Below are 25,055 nucleotides of genomic sequence, written 5' to 3'. Positions count from 1 at the left end.
CCAGGTGGGGTCAGCCCCCCCCCCCCCCCCCCCCCCCCCGGGCTGTGCCCCTTCCTGGAGTCCGGTGAAAATTAACCCTGTCCTGGCCAAAGCCGGGACAGGGATCTACTGCATCAGTAGAGGCCAAAGCTGTACTCAATATTGTTATGACTTTGGCGAGTAAGCACGAGGTGCCACTAACAGAAAAGGATGTGGCAGATCTGTTGCTATGGGGACAGCGCAGGAATATATTCCCCTCGGTGGAGGAGGTCTTTGACGATCAATGTTGGAATGCTTTAGAGAAAGACCTCTGGGAATCAGTTACTGCAGGGAATAGAGACGCTGTCCCCTTAAGCCAGATCTGGCCGCTTGTCTCTCAGTTGTTAAGAGACACGAAGACCGAATCAAAAGTTATGCAGGCTGCGAAACAAGCTTTGTCGGCAGAGTGGCCATCAATTCCTGCTCTGCCTGTAGATGCGAGAGACTTTTTTGGTAGTACTGTACCTCCAGCACCCTTGTTAGAAGAAGGTGATGAAGACATGGAAATTCTTCTTGATCCGAAACATGTCCCTTTGCCTGAGAGAGGCAGGAGCGGATCCGCGGCACGCTGGGGGGGCGTGAATATCGGCAGTATGGGTTCCACTGTATCAGTGTTGGAAAAGGCGGCGCAGAAAAGCCTGCCGGAATTGGCGGATCGAGCCAATGTGAAGTTAACTGAAGGAGAGATATCAGGACTATTATTGTGGTACCGCAGACGAAAACTGATAGCAACGACAGATTGGTTGTTCGACTTGGATGTGTGGCAGAGAATCGGGTTTGGTGAGTTCTGCAGGTATTGTATATAGTTAATGAGTTATACCCTTAGATACATTGATTTTAGCCTAGGTGATTAATACGAATACAGGTTATGGTATGCACTTCACATCTATGTCTTTTTATTAGCATTTGTGTTCTTGTGTTTGTTTTTAATGTGCAGGTCGGCAACAAAGAGGAGCGATTATTAGCCCCTGTTTTTCGAGCTGTCAAAAGCATGATCAGCTGAAAGGAACAAAAGCTCAGTTGAAGGATTTTGCAGAGAATTTTGAAAGAACAAAGTCTTGCAGCTTTAAATCCCTGAGGAAATCGTTACTTGGAAATCAGTGCATACAGCTTTAAATGCCCTAAAACCCACAAAAACTATCGTACAAACAGCTGCTACTCCTCCACTGTTATCTCCAAAGCAAGGACAGAGCCGCAGTCTTTTGAAATATTTAACCCCACACATACGATGCAATTCCTAACCCAACACGAAAAATGCGGGAGGTAAATCCACCAGAACCTGGTGATCCTTTAAATTCAAAAAAATGAGAAGTGGGGTGCAAAATCCAGCACCCCGAAAGTGTACAACAGGGTCCCTCTACAGCAATTGGCGTGCCGGACCTGAGATCAAAGCAGGGTGAATTCCAACCTAAAACCGTGCAGCCCCTCCGACACAGCACAGCCCGCAGCGCCAGCAGCCACCACACCAGGCGGCTCCGCAAACCTGGCACTGGGGGGCACACGGCCCTCCCCGGGCAACAGGCGGCGTGGGCCCCGCCCCGCCCCCGATCCCAGCGCGCTGGCCCGGCCTAACTCAGAAGCGGCGCGCCAAGAACCATCTTCCTAACATTCAAGGACTTGGTTGGAAAAAGTGTGTATAATTCAATTACTGCAATATAATTCCTTGTATCCTTATCGCTGCAAACCGTTTTAGCTAATTATGATAATAATGTATGCAAATGAGTTCTCGAGAGTACCTGCTTTCTAGGACTCTAGAGTTAAGTTTTGGACAGTGAATTATTTTGCTCCTTTCTAGTAATAGATTCTGGGTACCCAGGTAGGACCCTGCTCTTGAACACCCATGGGCTGAGGGATCGCAGAACCTCCAGCCAGCACCGAGGGATTCTCGGGGAGAACCTCTGATCCCTGGACCAAAAGGTTCTGAGCAAGGACCATTAATAAGGCAAAGGCATTCTTCCAGTATTGTTTCCTGTTGCCTGCCTCCACGTCGTAGTGAAAACTTCACAGCATTGGGCTGTATCCCTGGGGAGAAGGGAAAGTGCCCTTCCTAAACCAAAATTAAAAAGAGAGAACTCTTCCTGAAACTGAGGCTTGGGAATTTGTCTGTTAAATGTTGAATATTATCGTAAGTCTCTGTCTATTTATAATATCTAAATTTATGTTCAAAACTTCGTGTGCTTGTACGTGTGCAGTCGCAACTAATTGTGTGGTTTTATGTGTTTGTTGTCATAGTGTTTGTATTTCTGTGATCTGGTGGATTTATTTGGTTTCTGTGATCTAACGGATTGGTCTGGACTAAGAAACTGCCTTTGCGTCTTTGGTTTGGTGAGTTCTGCAGGTATTGTATATAGTTAATGAGTTATACCCTTAGATACATTGATTTTAGCCTAGGTGATTAATACGAATACAGGTTATGGTATGCACTTCACATCTATGTCTTTTTATTAGCATTTGTGTTCTTGTGTTTGTTTTTAGTATTGCACTGTAGCGGGGCTGTCACTGGACCATAATGCCAGTGATGATGCTTAAGTGTGTCAATGTAACACTTGCTTTAAATTCATTAAATAAAAAAAGGGGAGATGTAGAGGAAGCAGTGATTATACTGGTTCCGTGTATAATACGCATAACACAAAAGGCACGTAAGGCTGGAGTCACAAATTTTTGTCTGTCATTACAACAAGTTGGGAATCCTTTTAAAACTTGCTTGATTGGTATCCCATATATAAATATATCTGAATTTGGCAATTGGACCCATCTGGGACCATTGTTAAATGAGTCCATCATTCGGCAATGAGCCCGACAAAACTCGTGGACTTACGAGTCTACGGCAATGGCCCTGTTAATAAGAAATTTGGATAAAACAATGTTGCCTCCTCAAGAATTAGAACTCTTGGGTTCAGACCAAGCTAGCGGCTGTTGGCATTTTAGTTCCAGCACTGTTAGAGGCGAAGATGGTATCGAGACGCGAGTCTCACCTCAGAAGGAGCGGTACCAAGATGGTTTTTACTGCAATGGTCCTGCCCCTCATATGCCGTATAACATTACAAAACCACGAGCTTTACCGCCTAGCTATTTTTTGATATGCGGCGGTAGGGCATGGCCAGGAGTGCCAGCCTTGCCGTTTGGAAGCCCTTGTTATATTGGAAAATTGACCTTTTTGATGCCACGTAAAAAACATTTACAGTATCTAGTACAAGTAAGTAAAACAGTGAGTGAAATGGGCCACCAAAAAAGAGCAACGGTAATGCTCAACGAAAAATGTGATGATAATGTCGTAGTGTGGGGAAAAGCGTTGTCTATTGCCGGTTCTCTTTTCCTACCACAGTTGTCATCAATCCAAGCGTTGCAATCTCTACACGCCCTGGCCTGCTGGGCGGGCAAACAAATGAATAAAACCTCAGAAATTCTGTATGATCGGGCAACCGACCTAGATAGTGTTTGCCATGCAACTTTGCAAAATCGAGCTGCAATAGATTTCTTGTTATTAGCACATGGACATGGGTGTGAAGAGTTTGCTGGTATGTGCTGTATGAATCTTTCTGATCATTCACAATCCATTCATAAAAAGTTACAAGGGTTGATGAATAATATGCGCAAATTGTGATCTGAAGATCGGTTTGACGACTGGCTGAGTTCCTTAGGAATTGCCGGCTGGATAAAAGATTTAATCAAGTATGGTCTCATTATCTTATGCTCAATTATTGTTTTGTTAATAATCTTTCCTTGTATCTTACAATGTACTATGTCTATACCTATGGAACTGGTGGATGCAATTTTAAGAAAGAAAAAAGGGGGAACTGTGGGGTTCACTGCTGTGGAGCAAGGCTTGTAGGCCTTGCTTGACCAAAGTCAGTGATCAAAGGACGCCTTGATGAAAGATTCAAGGACTGTGGAAAAGTACAGAAAGAAAGAAACAGGAACGGAAGCAAAGATTCATAAAGAAATGGGACTGAATGGTCTGCCAAAAACTGCAGTTGGCAAGTAAAGATGTTACTGTGAGGAAATTATATCCTGTACTAATGAGAAACTAGAGATCGAATACAATCAGTAGTTGTCACCATAAATATCGGGTGTAATCTGTAGCTGTCACTAGAGAATTGCATGTTCCGATGAGATAATCTTAAAAATAGTATATAAGGTACTGAATCTATGAATAAAGTTGGACATTTGCAGCATTCATATTGTATGCATATGCTTTGTCCATCTTCACCACGGACATGTCACAACAGTCCCCACGCACGCTGCCTTCCCCTTCCAGCCGGGAGACCTGCGGCAGCGCGGCCCCGCGCCGGGAAGGCAGCGTGGGGAGCGGAAAGCCGCGGAGCCAGCTGCGGGCGGTTGAAGCCACGGCGATGGGACGAGCGGTGCCGCTTGGGGCCTGCGCCCCCAACCTCTCCCCTTCGAGCCCCCCCGGGGCGCAGCTCGGCGGCTGGCGGGACAGAAGGTTTCAGAAGGCCGTCAGCCCCCGCGGGGTGCCGCGGATCGGGGCTCCGCGGTGAGCAGGGCGATGGGGGAACCGGAGGGGTTCCGGCGGGATCCTCCCCAGGGCCCCGGGGGAACGGGGAGGAGGGGGGGGCTTCACCGCGGAGCCGGCCCGGGGCCGGGCGGGGCGAACCAGCGGGGAGAACCGGCGGGGCCCGGGGCTGGAGCGCGGCGGCCCCGGCCCCTCCCGGCGGAAGCGGCGGTTGCCGGGCAGCGCGGCCGGGCCGGGTCTTCGGCGGGCGGCCCCGGTGCAGGCCCTGGCCGCGGCCTCCTCGGCCCCGTCCCCAGCCGGGAGAGCTCCTGGGCGGCCCGGCTCGGTGAGTCCTCTCGGGGGAGCCGGGGACACCCCTCGCGGGCCTGGGGCGGCGGGGGCGAAGCAGGGCCCCGGCGGCAGCCCCGGGGAGGGGTCGCTGCGCCCTCGCGGCTGAGGCCCTGGGGCTCTGCCCCCCCCCCCCCCCAGCTGCGGCATGCCCGGCGGCGGCCTGGGCCCGGACCCCAGGCCTGCACCCCCCCAGGCCTGCACCCCCCGGGCCTGCACCCCTAGGCGTGCACCCCCAGGCTGCCTCCCCCCAGGCCTACACCCCCGGGCCTGCACCCCCCCAGGCCGGCTCCCCCCAGGCCTACACCTCCGGGCCTGCACCCCCCCCAGGCCTGCACCCCCCCTCAGGCCTACACCCCCCCCAGGCCTGCACCCCCCAGGCCTGCACTGCTGCTGCGCCTCCCCCGCCTGCTCCCTTTGCAGGGCGGGGAGGGAGCTAAGGGGGGTTTCTCAGGGGCACCCAGTGGTGTCCGGCGGGGCCTTGGGCCTCGGCACAGGCCCCAGAACAGGGTTTGCGCTGATCTCCCACGAAGCGCAGCCAGGGGAGGCTGCGGGCTGCGGCACGGGCGCTGGCCTCCATCGCCGGACCCTGTAAACTCAGCCCGCGGCTCGTCCTCATGCCGGGGAGGAATCCCAGGTGTCAAGGTGGGGCCTCTCTCGTGCCACCCTTCCCTCCTCACTCTCCCCAGAGAGGACTTGGCTGCAGCTCCGCAACGCCCACGCCAGCCTCTGCCCTCCTCCATCCGGCTCGCGCTCGAGGCTGCGGCTGCAGGACGTGCGCTTGGCTCCCTGGGCAGGCGGAAGGAGCGGGCCTGGTGCCCGCCGGCTGCTGGCGGACGCGTGCCCGGCTCCCACGGAGCAGATGGCCCCGTGCGAACAGCAGCGCCGCCATACCTGCCCCTCTTCGCGTGCAGAGAGACGAGAGAGAAAGAGAGTCTTGGAGACTGGGGAAGAGCTGGTGGTACCCGAGGGAATCCGTGCAGGGAATAGCGTTAAAATGTGAATGTTAACATTAATCTCTCCCATCGCAGCTGCAAGGGGAAAGCACAGGCGTGGACTAACACCGCTGGTATGTTCGCAGCGCAGGGACGTGGGTTCCCGAGCCCTGGTTCCGCAGGAGGTGCGGCCCCAGGGCCGCTTGTCCCCCTGTCCCGGTGCAGCCCTCGGGCACGGAAGTGATCCTGGTGCTGCTTTCCATGTCGGCTGCCGCTGCTGAGGGAGGAAGCCAACAGCCAGACCAGCTGCGCGGAGATTACCCCTTTGCTTTGCTGCGGATGACTTGCTCTGCTTATCGCAGCTCATCACAGCTGTGGGATGGGGTTTTTCCCCCGTGCTTTTTTGCAGAGGTTGGCTCGTAAAGTCGTGAAGCCAGTCTTGCTTCAGCGCTGTGTGTGGCAGCAGCTTCCTGGCCGGGGACCCCGGCATGGGGAAGATGTGATCTGTGAAGACAAGGAGGTGCTTCAAAGCCAGGCGCGGCAGGCTGAGGGCTGGGAAGAACACCTGCCAGAGCCTCCTCCGTTCCCATGTCGTGTAGTTCCCTTGACTCCGATGCCAAAATCAGGCCACGAGAGGAAGCCGTGGCTCATGTGGGCTCTGAAAAGATCTCAGATTACCAGGGGCATACATAGCCTTTTTACCACTTGGTAAGCTGAGGCAAAGGGCATAAAGAGTCAAGTTAATGATTCCTAACCCTTCCTCTCCTGTGGGAGAGGTCGGGCTGGAGCCTGCGTTGCCTGCGTCCGAGGCCAGGCCTCGGCAGCGGTCCTGGCGGGGAGGCAAGCGGCCAGCCGGGCTCGGGCGGGCTGAGCGAGCACCGCCGGCGTCGGTGGGTTCCTCTGGCAGCTGCCCCGCGCCTCGTCCGTCGCGGTGCTGATCCCAGGTGAGCAGGGCATGGGGTTGGCGCAGCCCTGGAGCTCGGAGCAGCGTCGCCGCTTCCCTAGCGAGTTCTGCAGCCTGGCAGAGGGCTGAGAGGAGAGAGGAGTTGCACACACATGGATATATCTGTTTACCAGGACACAGCCAGGCAGCGTTTGCAGAGTCTGCCTGCGCCTTGTAGCCTGAGAACGCTCTAAACAGCGTCCTTCTGGTGGCGACGGGTCGGATACTGTGTTCCTGACGTTTAGGTTTCTAACACGGTGGTAGATGCTTTCCTGGGTGCAAATTAGCCAGCATGGCTGAGCCAGCGATCGGGTCGCTGCTGAAAAGGGCTGGCCCTGGTCCCTCTCCCTCCCTCGGCCGCATCCGTGAGCGCCTGCTCCTGCCGTGTTTCCCTTTTGCTTGCTCCAGTGCTTCTCCGATTCCCCCGTGGAGGTTGCAGCCAGGCTACGCTTGGACAGCAGGGTGAAAGGGCAGAAAACAAACCCAGCCAAAGAGGTGGCTTCGTGCCGGGGCAGCGGGCTGGGCTGGCTCAGCACAGGCGCGTTTGCGCTCTGGAGCTGTCACGAGAGCTGAAGCTGAAGGATGGGGATGGCAGTGGAGAGGGTCTGCACATCCCCTTTCGGCAGCGCCAGCCGTGAGGTTCTCGCGCTTCTGTCCTCCGAAGAGGCTCGCGGTCGGGAGCAGAGCGGCGGCTTGGGGGGTTTGCGCCCGTTGTCGGTACTGGGGCTGGGAGGCTGCTGCCAGGGGCTCGCGCTCTGCGCCGGGGAGTGCGCTGGGGGTGCCTGGGCAGACAAGGTGCTTGCTGCTGCAATGAGTTTGTCTGGTCTTGCAAGATCCCAATCCAGAGGCGATGTGACTTGCAAATCAGGGAGTGGGTGTCGTCTGCAGATTCCCTGCAGCAGGGCAGGGTGCTGTTGGAATGCGAGCTGTGCCTTGTGTGAAGGCATGAAATGAGCCTGCCGTCCCCCGCCTCCCGCCAGCTTGCCTTTCCTCCTGCAGTCCCCCGTGATGATTGTCTGCTCTGTTACAGGTCTTGGCTTCAGCCTGTCATTTTGCGTGGAAATTACGGGGTTTGAAGGCACGTTCAGGTCAAGATCAGGTGTGAATTTCAAGGCCAGTAGCTGCTCTGGAGTGAGCTCATAGTGAATGCTTGGGTTTTTTCCTAGAAGAAGAGAGCCTGTTCTGGCTTAGCTGGATCCATTATCAAGGAGATTAAATAATTCCAAGACAGCGTCCTTTTGTCTCGGGCTCAGAGTCTGTTCCTGCTCGTCAGAAACAGCCTTTCCAGAGCAGCGGAGCACGGGCTGTACGCACACGCTGGTGTGCAGTAGTCGGCATCGCTTACATCGCCTCTGCAGTTGTGTCTGGGAGATGAATAACAGCCTTTTGCTAATGGTCCCTTGTCAGCAGGGGTGATTTAGCTGGGAGGACTGCAGTGCATTAGTTGCTATGGCTCAGGCTCACTCAGCCTTGTACTGATCGTTTACTGGGTTGTAAATTGACCTGCAGATGCTGCATCCCGTCAGTGCTGGCACGCCGAGGATCCTGGAAGGGATTCTTCTCCTGGGGTTGTCTCAGAAACCTTTAAATTACTGCCTCGGGAGTCAGGGCATGCAGGCTGTAGCCCCAGCTCTCGCAGCGATGACTGCAGCCGAGCTGTCCCGGCGCCTGTCCAAGCCGTCTCGTGACTCCGACGAGCATCGAGGCTCTTGTGGCATCTGCCGGGAGCTCGCCAGCAGCCTGTGCCTGTTGGTGCGGCGGCCTGCATCCTCACCTGCTGCTTGAGGAGCGGGTCCCTCAAGTTTATTGTGGGCAATAAAATGCCGTCCACGAGATCTTGGCGAGCATCGCAGGGTAACGGACGCTGGCTGCTCCTGTGCCGGCAGGATCCGTGCTCCTGCCGTCGTGGGCAGGAGAGAGGCAGCCGGGACTTGCAGATCTGTGCTGGGCCCTGTCAGTCTGCGCTGAGATGTTATTTAGAAATGAAAAAGTTGTTTTTCTAAGCAGGTAGCTCTCCCTGCTCCCTTGCACCCAAGAGACCCCCTGGGCTCTTTTTGTCTCGGGGCTCTCCCCTGGAGATTCAGCGCCTGTCCCTGCGCCCTCCCGAAGCGTTCTGTGTCGGGCCCGCTCGAGGGTGCTGATGGCACCCATGTTTCTCGCTGAGGGGCTTACCTGCCCGGGGCAGGAGCCTCGCCTGGCTCTGGGCACGTGGTGTTTGAACTGCAGGAAAGAGCCCAAGGTGCAAGATAATTCAAATCTAAGGCTAGCGATTGTCAGGTAGTGTCCAGCCACCCTGTGTTCCCTGGTCACTGAAGGCGCACAGGGCGGTTACAGTAGCTCAGCGCCCGCTTGCGTGTCTGCACTGAATGTTCTGGTACGGGAGAGCAAAGCCAGGAAGGAATTTCTGCGCTGAAGATACCGGTGTTACAGCAGCCAAGGACGTTTCAGGTTCAATGCTAGCAGAAACGCTGTTAGCCCCGTGGTAGGGACAGTGCTGCTTGATCCCTTGCCTCGCCTGCATGCAGTCCAATTTGGGGTGACTCACTGCCTGGAGGTCATCTCTGTAGCTGCATATGAGCTCTCTAATGAAGGGCAGAAGTTCACCTCTCTCTATATATATGTATATATACATAAAATGTAGCTTTTCAGTGGCTTAGTGAGCCCTGCTCATTTCTGTTCTCAGCGGTGGCTGGTGTCGGTGGCAGCGGCAGAGCAGCGGCAGGATGTGTGAAGGGCCGTCCAGGATTTCTGGACCCATTCCTCCAGACCCTACGCTCTGCCCTAACTGTTATCAACGGCCCTTCTCAGGTAAGTCCCACACGCTTGTTACGGGTGTGCGGCTTTGTGCTTGGGCATGATGCGGCTTGCCCGCTCGATGTCCTTCCTCTTTGGTGTGCTCCACAGCCTCCGCTTACAGCGGTGCAGGTTGCTCTGCTGCCCGACGGGGGGTGATCCGAAAGGCGGTCTGTACAGCTGGTTCAAAATTGGGAAAGAGTAACGTAGAGGCGGAGAGGGGGTCTTCAGCGTTGTTTGTAGGCTGTGGGTGAAGAGAAACCACGAGGTGAGATCATTTCCTGGTAATCCGCTTATCGCTCTTTCTCCGTAGCTCGAGGGAGGCTGGAAGGGAATGCTCAGGAGCTGGATCTTACCTCTGGCCTCCCAGATGCCATTCCCAACCCATACCCCGCTTTGGGCAGTGCCCGCCAGAGCCAGCCAGCCCCTCGCATCCGCCCCAGTGGAAGGGGCTTCCTGGAGAAGGGGCAGAAGGGGACACTCAGCCTCTTGCTGCAGCTCGAAGGGATCTCCCTTGCCGGGGGGCAGCCAGTCAAGAGTGAGTACAGCTGAGTCGCTGCGGGCCTGCAGGGTTGAAGTGTTGGGTTTGGGTCGATCCCTCGGCTGTGCTGCCTGCGGAGAGCCCGAGCTTTGCAGGGCCGGTGCCCATCTCCTGCGCTGGCCTGGCAGCGGTGGCCCCGGGCCAGCACCGGTGCTGGAGTGGGTGCTGCTGCGGCCGTCCCGGCTCCAGTCTGGCCAGGTCTGCAGTGGGAAGGGGGACTGAGAAAAGGTGCTGCTTGAGGGGCTAGTTGTGGATGAGAGGCTATTGAGAGATGCTGGAAATAAATCAAGCCCTTCCAGTTTGCTGCCTCTGAATATAACCAGTGTCTTTACAGTCAAACTTAAAGGTGGATGAAGTGCGATCCCAGTGTGTGGAAGATGGCTAGCCTGGGGAATTCCTCGTTAGCGAAGCCAAGCAGGATTTGGGAAGACTCTCTGCATATGGGGATCTTTGCAAAAGATGCAGAGGAGGTTCAGAGGTCCAGAAAGGAGATGAGGCTGAGCACTGGGTGCCACTTGACTGGCTTCATGTGCTGGCATTGCCCCTAGCCCTGCCTGGTGTCAGCGTGGTGCGTGCCACAACTGCTGTGCCAGAACAGCAGCGGAGCAGAAGAGCGTGTGCTTGTGTCGGGTGAGATCCTCCCGGGCTTGGGGAGCCCGAGGAAGGGTCATTGTTGATTCAAAACCAAAAAATACAATCCATAGTCTTGATTATGTCCCCTTGAATGTGGGGCAGTGGCTGGCCCTGAGCCTGAGACAGGAACAGCGCAGGCTGAAGGCTTTGCAGCTGCCATTAACCGGCCCGCTCTTCGCTTCAGAAACACGGCAGGATGCTGAACTGGGAATTGACCTTGCTCTCGAGAGGGTGCTGGCATGGCTTGGCTAGCCTAGCCCAGAACAGGACAACTGAGCCACGCTCCCTCAGAGCAAGGGAGTCTGTGAGCACCAGCAGCGTGCCCAGACCCGTGCTGACAGTCATCTGGGCACCGTGGGATCCTCTGGCAGGAGACGGTTGGTCCGGGAGCGTGCAGCTGGCGTGGGAAAAATGCGCAGATTGCCTCGTCTGCAGGAGCGGGCAGAGCCTGCCCTTGCTCTGGGCGGCTGGAGCAGCTTTGGAGACGGAGCTATGGGCTCTGGTGCCAGTGCTCCAGGAGCCTGCATCCCGTGGCAGTGTCCGAGGGTGAAGGCTGTATCTCCCCGTGCTGTGCAGGGAAAGAGTCCAAGGACCATGAGAAGGAAAACGTGAGGCGAATAAAGGAGATTCAGAAGAAGTGCAGAGAGAAGGAGCGAGCCCAAGAGCACAGCCAGCCCAAGCCTGTGAAAGCTCTGTGGAAATCCCAGAAATATGAAAATGTGGAGTCAAAGGTGAAGGCCAAACTGCAGGTCGGTACCCACCGAGCTCTGGGGTGCGAGTGAGCCACGAGGTTCTGTGGGGTGGTGGGGAGGGGGGAGTCCCAGAAGCCCCGGGTCTGAGGGCAGCTCGGTGCTGGAACACGGCGGGCAGGGGTGACAGTGGGGCTGGGTGAGCACATGTGGCTCTGGAGTGCGGTTGCTGTGATGATCCCCATCCTCTCTGGCCAAGGAGAGTCCCCGTGCAGGGGAAGCTGAGAGGAGGAAAATCTCTTCGCCCCCTCTGCCTGGAGGCTCCTGCTTGGCCCTTGGGTCGTCGGGGATCTGCCGTGGTTCCTGAGGGGTGCAGAGCAGCCCTCGCAGCCGTACTCCCTGCCTGGAGGGGCATCCAGCAGCTTCCCAGCATGTGGGGCACCGCGTGTCTGGAGTCTGGGCCAAAGGGCTGTGGCGTTCTGCCCCCACGGACCGTGGTCCTCGCCATTTCTGCATGGAGTTGGGGCACAGAAGGAGAAGTAGGTCTTCAGGCTGTGGCTGAACCTGCTCCAACTCTTGCCACCCTGTGGACCTGTGGTGGGCCGTATGTCTCCAGGTTCTTGTCTGAGTGGCTGTCCTGGTGAGTAACGACTGCCCAGCGGGGGCACCCAGACATCTCTGGGCAACTGAAGTGGAGCCCTCTGAGAGCGGCACAGCCGGCAAGGGTGTGCGCACCTCCCATCCTCTGTATGTGTGCCTGTGGGAGAAGGAACTTGCCCAGGGAGGTTGTGGAGTCTCCTTCTCTGGAGATATTCCAGACCTGCCTGGACAAGGTCCTGTGCAGCCTGCTCTGGGTGACCCTGCTTTGGCAGGGGGTTGGGCTGGGTGACCCACAGAGGTCCCTTCCAACCCTGACCACGCTGGGATTCTGTGCACGCGGGGCTGTGCCTGGCTTCCTCGGGCTTTCTCCACTGCGGAAATGAGCAGGTGTCTGGCGTTGTGAGGGTTTTGGGTTGCTTTGGGCGTCTTTCTGGAGAATTGTTTGTCCTCTCGTGGGTCTGTGGTGTTCAAACGGTGCCGGTGTTGGAGGGCTTTGCTGAACTCACCGAAGCGGCGGCCGTGGTCGAAGTGAACCTGTTTGTACTGAAAATAAAGATACAGCCCACTGGGAGCGGGAAGGAGAGCTCCATTGCTGTCTTTGGGTGGATCACTGTTGTCAGCCTGAATCTGGGAGACCTCCATCATCCAGGTGACCTCTGCGTTCAGTTGGGCTCTTCCTTCATCGGGAAACAGCCCCTGCAGCTCCTACGGATCCGGGGGGTTCCGCTGCGCAGCAGCGAGCAGTGGGGTGGTGTGCCCACCCCCGTCGTGGTGACCTTCTGGAGGAGAGGCCGTGGGGCTCCTTCCAGCTCAGCCTCGCGTGGAGAAGCTCCCCGAGGAAGGGGGCTGCTGCTGTGGCCCAACAGCCGCTGGCTCTCCGGAACGGCCTTGGGGCTGCCCGGGGAGGGCTGTGTCCTTCTGCGCGTCCCCGGCAGCCTTCGCGGTCCCCGTCTCTTGCGTCTGCGCAGCCGGGAGCGACGCAGCGAGCTGCTGCGTGTGCAGAGGGTGGGTGCGGGCTGGGTGACCCCCGGAGCAGCGCTGCACATGCCAGCCGTCCCCTCGTGCTCTTTGGCTGGGTGGAGCCTTCAGGTTCCTCTTCGTCTCCGCATTGCTTCCCTCCGGCCAGCTTCGGGCACTAAAATTATGTCTATTTATAACAACTGCAAAAACTGGCTAGATGATTTCCAAGCCAGTGGTTCCCAATGCTGTGCCCCTGCTTCCCGGTGTGCCACCAACCTCTCTGACCCCGCCACGCACGGCAGCAAACCCACGTGTGCTGTGGGAACACCAGCCTACATTCCCGCTTGACAAATCCTCCGGGTGAGAGGAAGACTGAGATCATTCCTTCTTCTGTTTTGGGGAAAGGGGGTGGTCTCTGAGCAGGCAGTTTCTGCGTGGTGCATGACTTGTGCTCGGCAGGTTCCTCCGGAGAGAGGTGGCAGGAGGTCCCGGGCTGACTCACCTTGCTTTAGGTGTTGCAGTGGCTCTCCAAGAGCTGGAGTGTTCTGTGTGGAGGATCTCTGTCTTCTGTGGGGCTGCTGCTTGGGGACTGGGGCCATTCTGGTAGGGCTGGGTGCCTGACGTGGAGCGTCTTTTCAGTCGTCTCTCCCCGAGGCTCTTCATTGTAGCCGCTGCCTTGAGAAGGGCTCTGTCCGTCTCAGTGCTCTCGTGGAGGAGGATGGGGCTCTGCAGCCTGATTTGACTTCTGAACGACCATGCTAGCTAAAGGCACTTCTCATTAGCTTGCTGGAGAGATCTGTGTCTTCTGGCTCTGCTGAAAGAAGACTGGTGGTCTGTGGAGCACGAGCGGTGGCCTGGCTGTGCGTGTTGTAAGGCTGCCCGTGGTGCCAGCTCCCAGCTGATGGGGTTGGTCTGGGGACTGCTGTGGATGCGACATTGAGCGATGGTGCTGACCGTGGCCCTTGGAGATGCCGCCCAGATGCAGTTCTACCCTCCCAGACTCCCTCACTCTCTGCTCCTCTTTCCCCCTGGAGTAGGCTAACCCCAGATTCGGGGTGCTGAGCGAGAGCAGCGCTGGAGAACAGCATCTTGGTTGTGTCAGCTTCACGCCTGCCCGTGCCGGTTCCTTGCAGCGTGTGGGAGCAGGGCTCAGCGGCGTGCTCTGGGTTTGTGGAGGTGGGGTAGCTTCTTCTGGGAATTCAGGTTCTCTGCTGTTCCCCGCGACGGAGACTGGCGTGTGTCACTCGACTTTCGGCGTGCTCACTCCACGCTGCCATTTGCCCTTTTCGCAGGAAGGTGTCTGCTCTTTCAGGAGTCGCGGTCTCTGGTGGTTTGGGCTGCCCGTCCCCAGAGATTGTCCCTGGCTCTGGGAGGTGTCTGGGCTGGGTTAGTTAGTGTCGCTCTCCTTTTGTGCCTACCAGCTTAGGCAGCCAGGAGCGACTCCCCGGTCAAATACTACGCGTGCATTTGCTCCAAATGCCTGTTTCTACAGATTTTTTCCTTTTTTTGTTGTTTTATAGCATTTCTTTACCAAGTCCCGTTGCCAGGTCTGGCTGAGTACAGATTGTCCTCCCTTCCCCCAAGACCTTCTGCCCAGTGGTGGCCGAAGGAGCGTGCTGTCGCCTGCCTGCTGGGATCCGGCGCCTGGCCACGCACGCTGTGTCGGGTGGGTGTCTCCTTGCTCCAGCATCCCTCCGCTAGTGTGTGTTTCCTCACCTTTCCCAGGAGAGCTCCCCACCTCCAAATCCCGAGGCTCTGAAGTTCCTGAGGGCATATTCTCGCTGTGGCCCTGGGATCAAGCCGTGCAGACCACCCTCCCCACCGCCTGCCAGAACGAAAGTGGGGGCAGACACGGAGGCTGCGGAGACGCTGGGTTCTGCAGCCAAGGTGAGTTGCACACCAGCCGCACGCTCCCAGGGGCTTCTGGCGCTTCTCTGTCCCAGGGATTTCTGGCACTTACCCATTGCTCCTGCTTCAAACTCTTCACATGTTCTTCTAAAGGAATGGGTCAGATGTGCTGCGGGAACAGGGAGCTCTGCAAATACTGTTCCTCAATGGAGGGGAAGACCAGGGCCTTGGTCACCGGGGAGGTGGGACAGGCGCTGAAGGGTTGCTGATACTGTACTCTGCCTTCAGCCTTGCTCATAGTTACAGAGATCGTGAAGTTCCCTATGAAAATCCCACCTCCTCGCTGTAGAAGTGCCAGTGATCTCTAATCTGCCCGTCCTGGGGTTTTTCAGGAGGTCTTGCGGGTTTGGAGACTGCTCCCACCTTCGTTAAAGGAACTGTGGCTTCTGGGCATTGGATGAAAATTTGGGAAATGGGTGTGCTTTGTGGTAGGGAGGGTTAAATCAGTATTAACTGTTAAACCTTGCCGGTGGTCTTGTCTGGGAGGTGCTAAGCGGCTCGTGGCTTCTCTGTTTGGCTAGCAGGGGGCTGTTGGTTCCCAAATGCCATGGAGTGACTTAATTTAAACAGGACCTAAAATCCTAAGGAGGAAAACTAAGCAAAGAAAACCTTAAACTCAAAGCCAGCAACCCTCTCCCCTGTCCCGACCATCGGAAGAGCTGTGCTAGCGGATGCTGTCTCTGGGGAAATGCCCCCGCGGACCAGCCAGGTTCCTGCTCTGCCAGGGGCTCTGTGGCATTTACTGGTCCGGCAAGGGCCCCACCGGTTTTTTCCACCAACCTCCTGCCTGCTCCGATGGGCTCGGCACACAGCAGTGGGAGCCGCCTGGGCTGTGTCAAGCCTGGTTCTTCCTGTCCTTCTGGCTTTGGGGTCATGGGGTCAGCCTGGGCACCTCAAAAAGATGGGGTTTAGATTTGGCCTGGCTTTTGATGCCGGGCAAATCATGGCACCCCAGGGGTTCCTGGCACTGGTTTCTTCTCGAAGCAAGGCCGTAGCTCCTGCTTCCGTGTCTCTCTGGCTCCTGAGGTGGGCTGGGCTGAGGATGTGCCATAGTACATCTGCAATTCAGTGTCTTCCGCAGTGCATTTGTCTCTTGTGGGGACAAGGGCGGGTGCCTACACGCGCCTGCTGAGCCGGCGCTGCTGCCTCCCCCTCTCTGCTTCCAGATCCTGGTGGAGGGCAAGAGCATCGACTTTGTTAAGCACAACGCCCGCAATGCCAAGCGGGCCCCGCTGCGGCGCTCGCAGTCCCTGCAGACGCTGGCCGAGCTGCTGGAGCAGAAGCGCCGGGCGCAGGAGGAGTACAACGCCAAGCAGAAGGGCCACGTCCCCCAGTAGTACGTACGGCCCCGGCTGGTCCTTGGCACCGTCCCTGACAGGTCCATTCCCTTCAGCACAGCTCCCAGCTGGTGCGCGGGAGGGCACAGCGCTGGGGACGGAGGTGCTCTCGCCACGTGCAAGCAGTGCGATTTACTGCAGCCTGGGGAATAATTGCAGTCCCTCCCGGCTTCTTGACTTAACGAGCATCCCGTGGCCGGCATGACTGGGCTCAGAAAGGATTTCGCCTCCTCCCTCGCTCGCTTGCTGTCGTACAGCGGTGCTGACATGGGGATGCTCTGTGTGCTCTCAGAAATGCGCTCCTGCCGCTGCGTAAGCCTGGCTCCACGTGTCTGGAGGGGCAGAGAGCTTGCTGCCTCGGACCCGGCAGCTGAGGAACACCCGACCTGGTGACTCGCATTTTGGGGTTCTGAGTGGAAAACAGTTTCTGGGTGACCCTGTCATGGGACTGGCCGTGGTGTCCGTCCTTTGGCTCCCTGCTGTGCCTGCTGCTCCCTGCCAGCGTCTCCGGCTGTGAGCCGCTTTCTCCGCCTTCATTCTCTACTGGCCCGCAGATGGTTTGGGGAGGACTTGGTGGCCTGGAGCAGAAGCCCTTGTCTCCTAGGAGCTCGTGCTGGCCTCAGCGTGTGTTTTCTAGCTGCCTTGCAGTGCACGTGGAACGTGGTTGCTGGCCCGTGCATGCGGGTTAAACCTGGGCGCGTCCCTCCACGGTGGGCGTGTGCGGTGGGGTGGGTCTCTGTGGTCCTCACGCAGTGACAGAGGGGCTTAGCGGGGTTCAAGGGGCTCGGTTCCCATCCCCCCTGCCAGCTGTTTGCTTGCCTTGCAGCCTGCTGCAAAGGAAGGAGCTGTGGCGCAGGCAGACGGAGGAGCAGCTGCGAAACCTGCCCGATCCCGACACGCCGCCTGGCCACGCCATGATGCCGGAGGGGCAGCGGCTGGAGACCCTCGGCAATCTGAAGCAGAGTAAGAGGAAAAGAACCGGGGATTCCAGCCCAGAAAAACAACCAGACGATCCTAGGTGGGATTAGGGAGAGGAGAGTTCTGGGGCGCAGGTTCCTGCTGCTTGGAGAGCTGCCTGGAATGAGGCGCGTAGCTGGGATGCTGCAGGAGCAGCCTCTCTGAAGCTGTGTGCCCAGGATGAGCCAGCTCCTTCAGGCTGGTGGGACTGCAGGCTCCAGCGCTGGCTCTCTGCAGCAAACTTGTCCGGTGGGCCTGGTGTTTGGGTTACTGCTGCTCTGAGAAAGATCCTGGTTGGAAGGGGTGTTCAGAGCTTTCTAGTCCTACCCTTGGTTCTTCAAAGCTGGAGCAGGTCGCTCGGGTCCTCATCCTGCTGAGCTGTCAACCGAAGGATGGGCGCTCTCTCAAAGCCCTTGTTCCGGTGCTGCTGCTGTTTTCATGGCTGAGGATGAGGTCGTAGCCTTAGGAAAAGGATGGATTACTTTGCTCTTCCACTTACACAGCTTTTTTTTTTTGATTTTACAGCCCAGGAGCAGCTGGTAAAGGACCTGGTGATGCTGCCGATGCGTGCAGACACCCTCAGCGTGCAGAGAAGGCGGGTGGAGCTGGAGAGGAAGCTCTCTCAGATGGAAGAGGCCATCAAAATTTTCTCAAGGCCCAAGGTCTTCATCAAGCTGGACTCCTGAGCCGGTGGGGCTGGGTGTGTTGTGCTGCTCGGCGTGAACGTCCTTCATCGCTGGGAAGGGACGCTCATCACTTTGGCAGGGGTGGAGAGGAAGTTCAGGCTGAGGACCCTGGGCCCACGCAAGTGCCGGTGCGGTGTCCGAGGTGCGGCCAGCAGCTCGTGCTAACCCTCCAGCACTGTCTCTTGTCCACGGAAAAGGGAGGGAGATGCCCTAATACACTCTCGACTCTGGTCTGGAGAAGAGTTGTCTCTGTGCCACTTGACTTCTCGCAGATCAGCTCTCTGCTCTGGATCCATGGCATCACCTCTTCTTTTCCCATTTTTTCGTGCTTCTAGAAACTGGCAGGCGGTCTCGTGCGCTGCTGCCTGCGGCGTTCCTTGTCCCCAGCTTCCCCTGAGCTGGGCCGTGGTCGTGGCTCATTCTGGGCACCTGCAGACTGGTCCTGCTTGCTGCAGAAGCCCAGCGTAGCCCTGGAGGTTACGTTTCATGGTGCCGGGGTGCTGGGATGTGGTGGAGGGCTCAGAGCAGAGGGAGTGTGCGGAAGTCCTGCCAGCTCTCGGTCTGCTGTTGTGGAGGTGGGCTGGCTGCCTCCGCGCCTTCGTGCACCGCGTGGGGACCTGTGCAGACCTTTGCAGGGTCCCGCTGCGTGAAGCGGAGGCAGATTTAAGCCTGGAGGGACTCTGAAGTCCCATCAGACCTCCCCTCGTTGCAGCCGGTGCCTGTTGCCCCGTCCCCTTGCCCTGCACGGGTGGGATGGTGCTTGCCCCGAGCCGCTGCCCTGCAGCGCAGGGTTGCTCCGTCCCTGGGCAGGGTTTTGCCAGGCAGAGATGTTGCAGAGCGGGACAACCCGGAGCTCTGCGGTGCCGTGGGGCTTCGGGGGCCGACGCTGCTGCCGTGGGCCGGGAAGCGCTTGTGGACTGGCTGGGGTGAGCTCCCTGGGGCTGCCCTCCAGCAAACGCTGCAGCCAAACTGGGCCGGCTGGGCGAGAGCGGTGCCAAGAGCGGCTGGGGGCCGCAGGCTCCAGCCCCCAGCACCACCTGCCCCAAGCAGGCCTGGAGTAACCGGCCTGGCTGCCTGCTCTGCTCCCCTGCCCGCATGGGCCCCGGCTGCGTGCTGTCAGTGCTGCCGCGTTCAGGACCCCCGGAGCTGCCAGCCCCAGCTCCCCGGCTCTCCCTGCGACCAAGGCCTGAGCAGTTGGTGCAGTCCCTCCAGACCCCAAGAGCTGCGCGTCCTCCTCCTCCTCCTCCTCCTCCTCCTCCTCCTCGCCCAGGCCCACCACGTGCCCTTGGGAGCGGCCCCAGCGAGAGGACCCCATGATGCCAGGCGCTCGGCGCTCAGCCAACCCAGCGGCTCCTGTGCAGCCGCTGGTGAGGTTTTGGCTGTGCCAGCGCAGGTGCCTTGGGATGGGGAGCTGCGTGCGGTTTGGTTCGTGGGGGTCAGCGAAGGCAGCAGGACGCAGCCCCCCTTCCCTGGGGAGGTGACCGGCTCTGCCCTGTGCCTGCGCCCGGCATCGCCCCGCAGCAGCCGGGCCGGGGCACCCAGCACCATCTGCTCTCGCTTCGCACGAAGCAGGGTTTGATCCAAGGGCCGTGGGAGAGCCCTGCTGCCGCGAGGGGTCTGGCACCACGCCAGTGCCCTTGTTCGCGGTGAGCGCCCGCGTCCAGCTCGGCAGATGGGCTGGAGGAGCACTGCCCGTGGGCACAGCCCGGGCCGCTGTGCCAGCAACGCTGCCAGTGGCCGCAGCGGCTGGGCCAGAGGCGAAGCCACAGCATGTGCCGCGGTTGAGGCACAGCACAGGGGTCCCCACCGGCATGGCACGATGGGGGCCTGTGTGCCCCCTTCTCCCAGGGGACCTGCAGGGCTCGTGCTGGCCCACGATGGGACGCGCCATGGCTTGTGGGACGGGGTGGTGGGGCTGGTGGGGGTCTTGCCTGCCCCGTCCCATGGGAGGGTCTGTGCCCCGCGGCTGCCGGGCTCCAGCCCCTGTGGCAACACGAAGCAGGGACAAGCGGGTGCTTTCTAGAAAAGGTTTTACTGTCTGTTGCAATATATTAATTGATGGTGCATATTTTGATAAAACAATTAAAAAAAACCCCACTTGTTTGGAAGGAGGGGGTGGGAGACAAGGGGGCTCGGAGGGCAATGGGCACAAACTGAAGCAGAGGAAGTTCCATCTGAACATGAGGAAGAATTTCTTCACTCTGAGGGTGACAGAGCACTGGAACAGGCTGCCCAGGGAGGTTGTGGAGTCTTCTTCTCTGGAGATATTCAAGACCCACCTGGACAAGGTCCTCTACAACCTACTGTAGGTGACCCTGCTTCGGCAGGAGGGTTGGACTAGATGACCCACAGAGGTCCCTTCCAACCCCAACCATTCTGTGATTCTGTGGGGGGGCAGTGCCGGCGGGAGCGGGCGCCGCAGTGGGGTCCCGGGTGGTGGGAGAGGGGCAGCGGCAGCACCGCTCCGCCCCTGCCCACCGGCCACACCATCGCCCCGGTGCCGGCGGCCAGCCCGGCTGCGCCGAAACCAGTCCGGCCGCCGAAGGTGGCTATAGGGTGAGGAGGGTGCCGTCCTCGCAGCCGCTGCCCCGGCCAGGGCTGCCGTTGTGGCTGCCGAGGGACTGCAGGGAGCCCCGCGAGCTGTGCGGGGACAGGCTCCGCCGGAGGGGTCCGTCCGCGGGGCCCCCGTTGGGGCAGCCCCCGGGGATGTAGTGGGACACGCTGTCACTCTCGATGACCAGGTCGCCCTCCTCGTCGCTCTCGGCTGTGCTGTAGGTGCTCAGGTACTGCGAGGCCGGGCTGGGGGTCTGCTGGCTGGGGGTGCTGTCCGTCGACATGCCCGAGCTGCCCGAGGCCTTGCTGCTGCGGATGACGTTGTTGCGCTGGTTGGCCGGCTTGACGGTGATGATGAGGTTGTGGCTGTTGGCCACCATCATGTCTGTCACCTGGTCCAGGGATTTGCCGGCCACGTCGATGCCGTTGACTTCCAGGATCTCGTCGCTCACCGCCAGCAGCCCCGTGCTCTCGGCCAAGCCGCCCTTCACCAGGCGGGAGATGAAGATGCCGGGCACCTTCTCGACGCCGTGCGGGGCCACGCGCACGCTGACGCCATCGCGGATGTAGAAACCCAGCGGCTTGTCGGACCCGTGCTTGTGGAGCCGCACGCGGCGGTGGGTCTCAGGCAGGATGTCCACGTCGATGATGGAGGAGATCTGGCGGAAGTCCTGCGGCATGCCGATGAGGAGGTGAGGCTTGGCCCGGTAGTGCGCCGGGCGCAGCAGCCCCTTCTTCTTCCGCTGCAAGGAGTTCGAGGCGAAGACACCAGCATCAGACTCCGCTGTAGGGAGCGAGGGAGGACACGGGTCAGGCAACGTAGCTGCCCGGGGATGCGACCGCGTGCCCTCGGCCCCACGTGTTGGCAGAGCTGGCGGGAGAACTGCCCTGCTCATGGGTCTCACTGGCTTTTCCTCCCCGGAGCATCACCCCGGCTTTTCCTGCAGCCTGTCTGCTGGGCCCATCTCCTGGGATTACCCAGCCTACATGAGGCTGGGATTAGTGGGATCCGGGTGGTGATTCAGCCTTAATCACACTTTAAGCCAAACTCTGCAGCTTAACACTAGAGCTGCCAGCCCTGATGGCCCGGGAGCCACGGCCATGTCCCAGTTTGGGTTTGGGGAGGGGGTGCTGCGGCGGCAGCCAGCTCCCCAAGAGCGAGCCCAGCCCCTGAGACAGCACCAGCATCCCTTGTCCCCGCTGGAGAGGGATGGGGATGGCCGCGTCTGGAGACTCCCCACCTCCTGGCGACCCATCCCAGGGCTGCCGCATCCCCAGGGCCCTGAGCATCCCAACCTGTGGTTTGTGCCACTGTCTCTTACTCCACCAGCCGGCCCCACCACCACTCCATCCTCCCTGACGCTGACCCGGGGCTGCTGCCTGGGGCCCAGCTCCACCGTGTCCCCTCCCAGGCCACATCCACCAGGCACCGGGAGCGTCCGTGAGCCCTCGCAGGCGTCTCCCCATCCCTTTCTGCGGGGGATCCCAGATCTGGGCGCTGTGATGCTGGCGCGTTCCCCCCCACCAGCACCCAGACCCTGCTCCGGTGGCAGGGGCACTGGGGATGTCCCCAGGCCTGGGGGATGTGGGGGTTCTCCTCAGCTGTGAGAGCCTGCCAGGGCTCCTGCGGTATAAATACCTCCCTGCACACGCAGCCCGGCATATTTTTAGCTCGGGGAGGGGCAGCAGAGGCTTTCCCACAGCTACTCCAGCGCACGGCTCCTCTCGCAGGGCGCAGAGCGGCTGGGCCAGGCAGGTCCAGCACGCCAGGACGAGCCCACCGGCGGCCCCGGGGCTGTGCCGGCCTTTCCCCTGCCCTCCCCAGGGCCGAGCCCAGCTCAGGAGGGCCAGCGGCCCCGGCCAGGTGCCCGCGGGGATGGCTGTGCCCAATGGGGTGACGGCACCGAGAGGAACCAAGCTGCCGCGGAGCACACCTACGTACACGCTCATGTGCATGGCTCCCCGCGCCTGGCGCGCGAGAGGCTCTGCAGCCGCATTCCTCGCCGACCCGGACTGGTTCAACGGCAGCCCAGCCCTGGGATGACCTGGATCCATTTGAAATCAGCTGTGACTCACGCAGGGCTCGCTCCCGGCCTCCCTCGGTGCTGCCAGCCCTGCGGCCCCTCTCCCGCGGGCATGGCCGGGCGCCGGGGCTCGCCAGCACTGCCTCCTTGCCCTCCTTATTGCACTGCCCGCAGTACTGGGGCTGTGGCCGCCCGCTCTCCACACCGAGCTGGCTCGGCACGGTCACCCACAGGCCCTCACAGGCTTTTCCCAGCAGCAGACGAGGGGGCTCTGGGAGCAGGAAGGATGCTCCCAGGGCAGCTCCGGTACACCCAGCCCCACGCCAGCTCCCCGTGTCGCAGCCCGGGTCCAGGCATTGGTGCAGGAGCAGGGGATGGTTCGGTGCTGGCAGCAACAGCCCCTGGGCACACCGCAGGCTCTGGCTTCTGCACAGGGAAGCTGCTCTCCTGGACCGTGCCGCTGAGGTGGGGCGAGCCCCTGGGCCTCCTCCCACCACCGAAAACTCAGCAGCACCCCAAGAGCTCTGCCAAAATGATGGCTGGCACCGCCTCGGGGCAGGGAGCCGGCAGGGCACCCGGTGCGATGCTCCCGTGAGCAGCCCAGCATTTTCCGGGGGCCCACGCAAGCCCGGCTGGAAAAGGCGACTTCAAAGGGGCGAATGGCAAGGATTTGCTTTGTTCGCCAGGGTGGGGCGGGTGCCCCTCGCCACGGGGAAGGGCTGCCAGGGAGAGCCTGCGCGGGTGCCACGGCCCCGGCATGGACCGGGACCTCCCAGCACCGCCACCTCCGCACCCGTCTGCTAACACGGTGGCTGGAGGACGCGTGACCAGCCCTGAGCCAGCGGTACTGCGGGACTCGGTTCCTCTCCCTTGCCGGGGAGGAGGGATCCAGCACCCTTCTTCAGCTCCTGCTTACCCCTCTTCTGGATGATGACTCTGAGGAGGGGGGTGGCAGAGGACAGGGCTTTGTGGTAGTTGTCGTCGTTGTTGATGGGCAGGAGGTCGCCGTGGATGTCCGTGTAGCCCAGGAGCACGTCCACCCGCGGGATCTGGTGCACCGTCTGCAGCAGGCGGTAGAAGTCCTGGAAGCTGCCCGTGCCGGAGCGCTTCATGGCGAAGCGGCGGAATTCGGCGTCGAACTGCGCAGGAGGAGGAAGAAGAGGAAGAGGAGGATGAGGCTGGGCAGAGCCAGCCCTGACAGTCCAGGCACAACGCAGAGCCCGTCCTGAAGGCGAAATAAAAGGAGTGGAGCCGTTCTCCTGCCCGAGCGTCGGAGCGACGAGGCGCGACCCTCCGGCCGTACCACCAGCCGCGGCGGGTGCCGCGACACAGGGAGGCCCGTCCCCGCGACGCAGGCGCCGCCGTAGCGCCCGGTGAGCAACAGCGCTAATTATTGCCTCCCTCGGTCACGACGGAGGGAAGCCAATTAAGAGCAGGTGGAGGAACGCCGTGAGGATCCCGACACCCAAGGGCGATCGTGCCGGGGAAGGGGGGAACCGCGCACCCCGCGCCGGCAAGCGCCCATCTGGGCGAGCGTAGGGCTGGGCGGGTGGGCGCAGCTGGGCGAGGGCACGCCGGGTGAGAGCACATCTGGGCGAGCGCATACATCTGGAGGAGACCGGGCCTGGGCGAGCACGCATCTGGGCCCGCGGTGGGGGGTCCGTCCCTTGCTGGGGGTGCGCATCTGGGTGACGGCGCAGCCGGGGGTGTGCGTGCACATCTGAGGGCGTGGGGGGGAGCACATCTGGCGAGCGCTGGCCGGCCCGGCGGCCGCCCGCTGCCGCCAACCCGGCCTCCGCCGGGTCGGGCTCGGGGGGCCCCGGCCCCTTACCTTGCTCTTGACCTCGATGACGGGCTCGGCGGAGCGGGCGGGCGGGCGGTGGTGCTTGGCCATGCTGCGGCGCGGGCCGGGCCGGGCCGGGCCGCGGGACCGCGCCGCCACCGCGCTCCCGCGGCCACGGGGGGGGGCGGGGGGGATATTCACCGGCCGTGACGTCACCGGCGAGCCGGGCCGGGCGCCGCCGCGCCATTGGCCCGGGAGGGGCGGGGGGGCGTGGCCGGAGGGTTGCTGACAACGTCGCCTTGGCAACGGGGGCGGGGCCTCGCCGGCGGCAGGGTGACACCCCCCCCATCCTCGCCCCGCCCGGGCACGGCCCCGTTAATCCCGAGCATCCCGGCGACCTCACCAGCGGCACCATTACACCCAGTCCGGCCCCTCTCCGGCGACACTGGGCTCTGCCACGCGGCCGGCGGCCCCCCCTTCGTCCCCACGAGTGTCACCGGCGGTACCCCCGGCGTGGCTGAGCCCCCCGGCTCCCCGCTGCCTCCTCGGAGGGCCGCAGCCCGCCCGCGCACCCCGGCACCTGGCACGGTCGGAGCCCGATGACGTGCGGCCGTGGCGCTTGCTCCCGGCCCCCGTCACACGGCCCCCCGGGTTTTCTCCCCTCTCCAGCGAGAAGGCTCCATCGCTGCTCCGGAGGGCACAGGCCGGGAGGGTCGGTGGATTCGGGGTGGAACAACCAAGCGGGACGAGGGGAACAGCCCCGTGTTCACCAGCCGGGCCCTCGCTCGCCACGCCAGCCCGCCAGAGCACGTCTGCTCGAGGGCTGCCAGGTCGCGGGGACACCCTCGGGGCGCGTCGCCGGCAGAACCAGCCCTGTTCAACACGGCGAGGCTC

The 25,055-nt window shown here is 60.4% G+C and overlaps 3 protein-coding genes across 6 annotated transcripts; 2 read left to right on the top strand and 1 right to left on the bottom strand.

Moving 5' to 3' along the window:
- The first annotated feature begins 146 nt into the window (after positions 1-146).
- On the top strand, positions 147-4,185 carry LOC142362806 (uncharacterized). Its single transcript, XM_075433425.1, has 2 exons — positions 147-798; positions 956-4,185. The coding sequence occupies exons 1-2, from the start codon at positions 147-149 to the stop codon at positions 1,132-1,134; spliced, it is 831 nt and encodes a 276-aa protein (XP_075289540.1). The 3' UTR covers positions 1,135-4,185.
- A 105-nt stretch (positions 4,186-4,290) lies between these two features.
- ENKD1 (enkurin domain containing 1) lies at positions 4,291-19,850 on the top strand. 4 transcript variants are annotated; one of them, XM_075433658.1, is made up of 8 exons: positions 4,296-4,513; positions 9,381-9,505; positions 9,804-10,028; positions 11,241-11,413; positions 14,639-14,800; positions 15,988-16,157; positions 16,985-17,121; positions 17,641-17,892. In XM_075433658.1, the coding sequence occupies exons 1-8, from the start codon at positions 4,371-4,373 to the stop codon at positions 17,799-17,801; spliced, it is 1,296 nt and encodes a 431-aa protein (XP_075289773.1). In that variant the 5' UTR covers positions 4,296-4,370; the 3' UTR covers positions 17,802-17,892. The 4 variants fall into 4 exon arrangements, with proteins under 4 accessions (XP_075289772.1, XP_075289773.1, XP_075289774.1 ...); XM_075433657.1 differs by lacking the exon at positions 15,988-16,157 and having other exon boundaries at positions 4,291-4,513; positions 17,641-19,850; XM_075433659.1 differs by lacking the exons at positions 4,296-4,513; positions 15,988-16,157 and adding an exon at positions 4,724-4,817 and having other exon boundaries at positions 17,641-19,850.
- Positions 19,823-24,293, bottom strand: PARD6A (par-6 family cell polarity regulator alpha). Its single transcript, XM_075433661.1, has 3 exons — positions 24,210-24,293; positions 23,295-23,517; positions 19,823-21,138 (listed from the first exon to the last, which is right to left on the bottom strand). Exons 1-3 carry the CDS (start codon positions 24,270-24,272, stop codon positions 20,351-20,353), a joined length of 1,074 nt encoding a protein of 357 aa, XP_075289776.1. The 5' UTR covers positions 24,273-24,293; the 3' UTR covers positions 19,823-20,350.
- Between the last annotated feature and the right edge of the window lie 762 nt (positions 24,294-25,055).

This window comes from Opisthocomus hoazin, chromosome 12 (assembly GCF_030867145.1).
Source record: "Opisthocomus hoazin isolate bOpiHoa1 chromosome 12, bOpiHoa1.hap1, whole genome shotgun sequence".
NCBI lineage: Eukaryota > Metazoa > Chordata > Aves > Opisthocomiformes > Opisthocomidae > Opisthocomus > Opisthocomus hoazin.
Note: the sequence above shows the minus strand (reverse complement) of the source record. Positions and strands in the feature narration are given on the sequence as shown.

Excerpts from the sequence above, each read along its gene's own strand:
- PARD6A (XM_075433661.1), bottom strand. The coding sequence starts at position 24,272 with ATGGCCAAGCACCACCGCCCGCCCGCCCGCTCCGCCGAGCCCGTCATC. Across the intron at positions 23,518-24,209 it reads TCATCGAGGTCAAGAGCAAG|TTCGACGCCGAATTCCGCCG; the intron begins GTAAGGGGCCGG and ends CCTCCTGCGCAG. Across the intron at positions 21,139-23,294 it reads AGTCATCATCCAGAAGAGGG|CGGAGTCTGATGCTGGTGTC; the intron begins GTAAGCAGGAGC and ends CGCTCCCTACAG.
- ENKD1 (XM_075433657.1), top strand. The coding sequence starts at position 4,371 with ATGGGACGAGCGGTGCCGCTTGGGGCCTGCGCCCCCAACCTCTCCCCT. Across the intron at positions 10,029-11,240 it reads CGGGGGGCAGCCAGTCAAGA|GGAAAGAGTCCAAGGACCAT; the intron begins GTGAGTACAGCT and ends CGTGCTGTGCAG. Across the intron at positions 14,801-16,984 it reads CGCTGGGTTCTGCAGCCAAG|CCTGCTGCAAAGGAAGGAGC; the intron begins GTGAGTTGCACA and ends CTTGCCTTGCAG.
- LOC142362806 (XM_075433425.1), top strand. The coding sequence starts at position 147 with ATGACTTTGGCGAGTAAGCACGAGGTGCCACTAACAGAAAAGGATGTG. Across the intron at positions 799-955 it reads GTGGCAGAGAATCGGGTTTG|GTCGGCAACAAAGAGGAGCG; the intron begins GTGAGTTCTGCA and ends TTTAATGTGCAG.